Here is an 8,408-nt window from a genome sequence, read left to right as displayed (position 1 = left end):
TTAATAATAGTAGGGTTATATGTAAGGAGAACTAATTAAAACAGTACATAAATACCTATCATAGATTTATTGTCCAGAAGGAAAGAGGAAAAAAAAGAACACATAAGTGTGCTCCTTAATTCATTATTTTTCTTTTTCCTATACTGCAATAATATAAACTTGGACAAATATGAATATCTACTTTAATTATATGTGGAAGAAAATAGTATTATTGATTTTGTAACATTATAAGTAAATCATCACAGGTTATTTTGCAACATGAAAAATTTTGTGAATGCATTCTTGACTTCTTTGTTCCGCATGCTGTAGATCAGAGGGTTCAGCATAGGAATGATCATGGTGTAGAACACAGAGGCAATTTTGTCATTATCCATGGAATGACTGGAGCTGGGCTGTAGGTACATGAATATGATAGTTCCATAGAAAATTGAAACTGCAATGAAGTGTGAGGCACAAGTGGATACAGCCTTTCGATATCCTGAACTTGATTTCATTTTAAAGATTGTAATAAAAATGAATATGTAGGATATCCAGATAACTAAGAGAGCAAAAAAGATATTGAAGCTCACTACATAAATCAGAACCAGCTCACTGACATGTCTATCAGAGCAAGAGAGAACCATGACTGCCGGAATATCACAAAAGAAATGGTGGACTACATGAAACCTACAGAAGGAAAGACTGAAAGTGTCCCCAATGTGAATGGAGGCATTCAGGAAACCACAGGCATAGGAACCTAAAGAAAGACAGACACACACACTTGTAGTCATGGTGGTAGCATAGTGCAAGGGATTACACACTGCTGCATAGCGATCATAGGCCATTGAGGCCAGCAGGTAATTTTCCACAGTAGCAAAGGCTACAAAAAAGAACATCTGGGCAGCACAGTCATTATAGGAAATGATCTTGTTTCCTATTAGGAGCCCAGTCATGACTGTGGGTGTGACCGCTGAGGAGTAACAAAAATCAACCAAGGACAGGTTACCTAGAAAAAAATACATGGGAGTATGGAGACGAAAGTCTAAGACAATCAGTAGGATCATCCCTAGATTTCCTACTAGTGTGATGGTGTATATGAAGAGAAATGTGAAGAAAAGTGGAAGCTGTAAGCCTGGCTCATCAGTGAGTCCCAGCAGGAGAAACTGTGTCACTCCTGTATTATTCTTCATCAGAGTCATATTTCAATAATTATATTGTCCATAGCCACTGGAAAATAGAAAGATGATTATAAAGAAGTTGAATTAAAATGGAAAACCAAAGCAATATGACTTGATATAGAAATAATCCATACATTGCAACTTCCTAGAATATAGACATTTCCCCAAATTAAATTTGGTGTAGTAGTTATATAGAGAGTTACATGGGCTAGGATGTAAAAACTATTAATAAATTCCCTACATAACTTTACATTTTTGTAGTTTCTATGCAGAAATTGATATCATTTAATAACTAGATAAAAGGAATGTGTGGCTGAAAATCAAACTAATTTCTGAACTCGGTATAAGTTCAATTATCCTGTTGCTTACTTTTCAAGTACTGCGATAGACAGAAACCTAAGATGACCATTTTTATATTCTCTTAATTATATTAGAATTCAGTGATTGTTTTCATATCATTTATCTAGCACAATAGGGTGAGTTATTCATTTATATTTGCAAGTATGAAATTTGAGTCATTATTTTAGGTCCTTGATTTTATTTAACCTGTGTTGTTACCCAAGTTTGAAAATTCAAACTTAATTTTAATTGATTGATAATACTGTGTTTTGCAGGAGAATGGATGGAACTAGAAAATGTCATCCTGAGATCCTGAGTGAGGTAACTCAGACCAAAAGGACATGCACAGCATGACAGCATATTTTCACTAATAAATGGATTTCACTAATAATGGATAGTGTATATATATATACACAGTCCACAGAACTCAGAAAGGTCAACATGCTGAAGAGTCCAACTAAGGATGCCTCAGTTCTAATACAGAGGGAGAAAAAAAGCAACCATAAGGAAGGAGGATGGGAGGGACAGAAGATGGAAAGGGGTTGATGGGTCAGGGGGATAGGGGAACATGATCTGGCATTGGGTGGGGTAAAAAGACTGAAGTCCTGAAGCCCAGCAGAAAAAAATGGAAACAGGCATTCCCCGGAGGAAGGAGGTTGGGAAGACTCTCTGGAATGTTCCAGAGACCTAGGAAGTGAGAGACTCTCAGGACTTAAAGGTTGGGGGGGGGGTTAGATGAGTGGCCCTGCAGTGGGGAGAGGGAACTTACTGAATCCACCTCCAGCAGAATGACAGGGCATCAAGTGAGGGATGAGGTTGCCATCCCACAGCCAAAGTTCTGACCCATAAATCTTCCTGTCTGAAAGAAATGCAGGGATGAAAATGGAGAAAAGTCTGAGGAAAAGGTCCAGCCATAGGCCCAAAGTGGGAGGCAGCTCAAGGGAAGTTCCCAAGACCTGACACCAATACTGAATCTGTGGGGAATTCACAAAAATGGACCTACCATGAGTGCCCTCCAAAAGACCCACAAGCAGCTAAAAGAATCAGATACAGATATGTGCATCCAACCAATGAACAGAAGCTGCTGATCCCTCTGATTAAATTAGGGAAAAGCTGGAGGAAGCCGAGAAGGAGAGCAACCCTTAAGGGGGACCAGTAGTTTCAATCCTGAAATCTCTTAGATACTGGCTAAGCAAACAGGACGCATACAGCAGCTGAGATGAGGTCTCCAACATATAGACAGCAGAGGACTCCCAGGTCTGGGTTCACTCAAAGAAGATGCACCTAACCCTCAAAAGACTGGAGTTCCCAGGAAGTTTAGAAATCTGGTGGGTTGGGTGGGATGGGGACAACCTTGTGTACAGGGAAGTGTGGGGGAAGGGGCTGGGAGGAAGTGTGGGATGTGCAACTTTTTGGAGGGGATGGGTTGACCAGGAAGGGAATAAAATCTGGTGTAAAAATAAACAAACAAACAAATATATATATACAAGATCGAATATATTCATGCATATGTTTCAGAAAGAACTCAGGATTACTTGAATTACAGACTTCAGTTTTATTTCTTAGCATATGTTCCACCTGTTGTCCTCAGAAACAAAGGCTTGGAAGAGGGCACCCTCTAAACTAAGTTCTGTGGCTTGGAAATAAGCACCTTTCATCCCCTTTTTTTGGTATTTTATTTTGACATTGGTTTAAACATACACTATCAGAAACCTTTGAATTTTTCATTCTTACTCTGAATCCCTCCACCTCTTCCTTCAACCATCTGCCAAGGAGCACTGTTGATGAATGTAGCAGAAGTTTTAGACATAATTTTAAAAGTATGACTTTCTTGCTCTTTTTCTCATCTCCCTTCTATAAACAGCTGCTAGGATTATAGAATGACTGTGTACTGTTTTTCATAAACTCTAATTTATCCCCAATGTCTTAATAAGATACTGAATAATATTAATATCTATGTGCAGTAGATGTGGTGGTCTAACTCAGTGATGTCAGCAACTTTCGCATTATGCACTCATGAAATATAAAGGCAAATAATCATAATCTATAGAATATACAGAGCTTTGGTCCATTCACTACTTACAATGCACTTATCCAAACCTAACTTCCCTGACCACAGAAAGGTAAATGGTGCTATTAGTCCATTCTGTGGTATCATCTTGAGAAGTCAACAAGATCCCGTTGAAGACAATAAATGTCATTTTAAAATATCCAATAAATGTTATCATTAATGTTATGTTTGGAAGGGAAAGAGGTCTGTATTCTGTGGTGATTTGACTTAGTGGAAGCTTATGAGTAGAACTTCAGGTACGCACTCTCCTCTCCTCATTTGCCTTTCCTTCTTCAATTGTATCACTGAGTGATTATGCTGTTCAACATGCCCCTGTTTTCTATGAACACAGTGATTGCTATTCCTTCAATTCCCTGTGATTCAGCCTTTCTCAAATTCTCACTTGAAAACCATAATTTTTATTTAGCCATATCCTACTTCCATTAAATTATTCTTTCCTTCATACTGTCACACCACAGTATACTGAACAGATCAAAATAAATGTGAATATTTATTGGGTAGTATTTATCTCACAGATCTCTTACCTATGCCCAAAACCCTTGATATGTTATTGCTCTCAAACACTAACGATTTACAAACTTCTAATTGTTTTGTCTTCTTCAATAGCGAAGCCATCACCAAGACTTGGTTCAATGGTTCTTGGTTTAAATAGCTGATGTGTTATAAGAGTACCTAAACTTCCTAAATAGGAACTATTACTTTCATATAATAAACTATCTTGTTATTATTTTAAGAAAGCATTTCCATGATTACTTTCTCCTTTAACATAGCTCACAGTAGGGATTGCTGTTCCACTCCTTTTCCATGAACTACATGCCTCACTGTTAATGTTTATTTTATATACCTATAAAGTTATCAGTCATTTTGAAAAGGAGAGTAAATTCAGTAGTGTTAATGTAATATAATCAAGCTAGCCTCACAATGCTGATAACACACTTCTTCCTCAGAGAGTACACTAACACTTTCCTTTCCCTATACCATAGAAAACAGACGAAATAGAGGTAATAAACATTGACATCTGAAACTCTTTCAATTCTTCCTTGTTCAAGAATGGGCCACATTTTCCTTACCTACAAAAAAAGAGAGAAAAGATTGTACATCTCATGTATTTTGTCCCTTGTGATCTAGGAAAAATATAGTTCTTCATGACATATAAATTAAAATCTAGCATTTTACCTTCAAATGATTTTTCTTAAGCATGGATGAAGACTGATATATCTTCAGTCAAATTGTGTTCAGGAAACTGATAACAGTAGATACCATTCAATTCATGGATGAATGCTTCTGAACCATTACTTAAAGCATGTTATATTTAAAAACCTAATGCATGAAGATCCAGATATACTGGAAAGATGGAGATATCCCTTGATACTTCACTCATGGGAATAGCCATAGCTCCTCTTTTTTCTGGTTAGGAAAAAAACAATTAAAACTGTGGGCAATCCTGTGCCTTTGGGAATTTCAAATTGAACTCAGGGGGTTATTAAGGATAGTGGAATAATGAGGATATGAAATTGAGAGACAAGACAATAGACAGTGGGAGGAGTTGGAGGGTTGATGTGAGGTTGTAGTAGATGGACATGTTCAACATATATTATATCAGTATACAGAATTTCAGCTATTAAATAAAATGCATAATATTGACCCAGAAACACATAAATCACAAATATACACAAAGAGCATCTGAATTTTCTTAAGACACAAGAGATTAAATCCTTTCTCGAAACTGCATTGTTTACTATTAACCAGAGACTAGATATCCCAGAGAACTAAGATAAAAGCAGATACTATTCTAAAAACTAAAATAATAATAAAACAACTCTTAATAATATTCTGAAATATTCATAAATATACAACTTATTCAGCCATTTCCATAGTGTCTTTCTACTGCAACACTTAGGAACAAATATATATCACAAAGAGAGCAATGAACTCTGGAGCTATGAACTCTAAATCAGATGTTTCCATCAGGTTCCTTCACTCAGTTCAGGAAACCCTTTGATGGATATGCAGAAGGAGTTGTAAGGACAGAAGATGAACAAGAACACCTGAATAATGTCTTCTACAACAACTGAGCAAATCAAGGCTTTCTGAATCCATAGACACTGAAGCAGTAATCACAAGGTCTACACTATGTCCTCTGTGTATACACTACAGTCTTCAGTTTTTATTCATGCCTTTATGGAAATAGTGAATATGTGCTTTTTGGGATATTTTAACTTCCTGTTAGCTTATCTTGTCCAACTTGAGATAATTATTTTTCTTTGTTCGTAGGATTGAAAGCTGGAAATAACTCTAGAGATTCCTCAGAACTTTGATATAGTTCTAACTGAAGACCCAGATATACCACTCCTGGGTATATAGTCAAGTGATGCTACAACATATAACAAGGACACATGCCCTACTATGTTCATAGCAGCCTTATTTATAATAGCCAGAAGCTGGAAAGAACCCAGATGCCCTTCAACAGAGGAATGAATATAGAAAATATGGTATTCTGCATTATGGAATACTACTCAGCTATCAAAATAATGACTTCATGAAATATATAGGCAAATGGATGGAACTAGAAAATATTTTGAATTAGCCAACACAATCATAAAGATACAATCCACCGACCACATGAAGCTCAAGAAGAAGGATAAACAAAGTGCATATGCTTCATTCCTTAGTAAAAGGAGGAATAAAAAGATTCATAGGAAGAGATATGGAAACTAAGTTTAAAGCAGAGACTGAAGGAATTATCATTCAGACCCTGTGCCACCTTGGTATCCAGCTATACATATACAGCCATGAAACCTAGACAATAGTGATGTAACCAAAAAGTGCATGCTGTCAGGAGCCAGATGTAGCTGACTCCTGAGAGACTGTGCCAGAGCATGACAAATACAGAGACAAACGCTAGCAGCCAACCATTGAACTGAGAATGGGTTTCCCATTGGAGTAGTCAGTGAAAGGTTTGAAAGAGTTGAAGAAGCTTGCAACACCATAAGAACAATATCAACCAACTAGAGCTCCCAGGAATTAAACCACTATGCAAAGAGTACACATGGACAGACCCATGGCTCCAGATACATATATAGCAGAGGATGGCCTTGTTCGTTAACAATGTGAGGTGAAGTACTTGGCCCTGCCAAAAGCAGACACCCCAGTTTAGGGGAATATCAGGGTGGGAAGGGGTTGAGGTTGTGGAGGGGGAACACCCTCATAGAAGAAGGAGTAGGGGGGATGGGATATGGAGCTTATGTCCTGGAAACTGGGAAAGGGAATAACATTTGAAATGTACATAAAAATATCTGATAAAATATAGATTATATAGATAAATAGCAGATTTTAACAGAATGGATTTATAGAAAATTTTCTTATGTTTATATTTTTACTCTTTTCTTTTCACATTGAGAATGGAAAAATGTGCAATATATACTATATATGATAAACTTCTCATTAATAAAGTATTGTCAGAAAAAAATATACTTGTAACAAAAAAATACTGCCTTTTTTCCACTGGATGATTTTGACTTCTTTATAAACATCAAGTGACCATAGATATGTGGGTTCATTTCTGGGTCTTCAATTCTATTCCATTGATCTACCTACCTGTCTCTATACCAATACATAACATTTTTATGACTATTTCTATGTTGTATAGCTTGAGATTAGGAATGGTAATTCCTCCAGAAGTTTGTTTGGTTTTTTTTTGTTTTTTTGTTTTTTGGTTTTTTTTGCTTTGTTTTTGTTCTTTTGTTTGTTTTTTAACTGTTGAGAGTGTTTTTCAATATCCTGGGTTCATTTGTAGGCACATAGATGATACTAGATAATGCCATGCTGAGTGAGGTAACACATACAGAAATGAAGATACATGGTTTGTACCCACTGATAAGTAGACATTAACCCAAACAATCTGAATACCAATGATACAACCTATAAACCATATGCAGTTTAATAAGAAGGATGATTGTTCCTCTCTTTTTACAACCGTGCCAACATGTGCTGCCACCTTGTTTTTTGAATTTAGACATTCTGATTGATGTAAGGTCGAATCACAGGTTATTTTTTTTCCTTTGTTTGTTTTTTTTTTAATTAACTTGAGTATTTCTTATATACATTTCGAGTGTTATTCCCTTTCCCGGTTTCCGGGCAAACATCCCCCTCCCCCCTCCCCTTCCTTATGGGTGTTCCCCTCCCAAACCTCCCCCCATTGCCACCCTCCCCGCATAGTCTAGTTCACTGGGGGTTCAGTCTTAGCAGGACCCAGGGCTTCCCCTTCCACTGGTGCTCTTACTAGGGTATTCATTGCTACCTATGGGGTCAGAGTCCAGGGTCAGTCCATGTATAGTCTTTAGGTAGTGGCTTAGTCCCTGGAAGCTCTGGTTGCTTGGCATTGTTGTACTTTTGGGGTCTCGAGCCCCTTCAAGCTCTTCTAGTTCTTTCTCTGATTCCTTCAATAGAGGACCTATTCTCAGTTCAGTGGTTTGCTGCTGGCATTCGCCTCTGTATTTGCTGTATTCTGGCTGTGTCTCTCAGGAGCGATCTACATCCGGCTCCTGTCGGTCTGCACTACTTTGCTTCATCCATCTTGTCTAATTGGATGGCTGTATATGTATGGGCCACATGTGGGGCAGGCTCTGAATGGGTGTTCCTTCAGTCTCTGTTTTAATCTTTGCCTCTCCCTTCCCTGCCAAGGGTATTCTTTTTCCTCATTTAAAGGAGTGAAGCATTCACATTTTGATCATCCGTCTTGAGTTTCGTTTGTTCTAGGGATCTAGGGTAATTCAAGCATTTGGGCTAATAGCCACTTATCAATGAGTGCATACCATGTATGTCTTTCTGTGATTGGGTTA

General features: G+C 37.5%; 1 protein-coding gene across 1 annotated transcript; it reads right to left on the bottom strand.

The window, feature by feature from the left end:
* Nucleotides 1–239: 239 nt before the first annotated feature.
* Nucleotides 240–1,178, bottom strand: Or5b3 (olfactory receptor family 5 subfamily B member 3). The gene has a single exon (NM_001000754.1). The coding sequence runs from the start codon at nt 1,176–1,178 to the stop codon at nt 240–242; it is 939 nt and encodes a 312-aa protein (NP_001000754.1).
* Nucleotides 1,179–8,408: the final 7,230 nt, after the last annotated feature.

Source organism: Rattus norvegicus, chromosome 1, assembly GCF_021556685.1.
Source record: "Rattus norvegicus strain SHRSP/BbbUtx chromosome 1, alternate assembly SHRSP_T2T, whole genome shotgun sequence".
NCBI lineage: Eukaryota > Metazoa > Chordata > Mammalia > Rodentia > Muridae > Rattus > Rattus norvegicus.
The sequence above is the reverse complement of the archived record's forward strand: the minus strand, read 5'-3'. Positions and strand labels throughout refer to the sequence as shown.

Bases quoted from the DNA above. Each gene is read 5' to 3' on its own strand.
- Or5b3 (NM_001000754.1), bottom strand. From the start codon at position 1,178: ATGACTCTGATGAAGAATAATACAGGAGTGACACAGTTTCTCCTGCTG.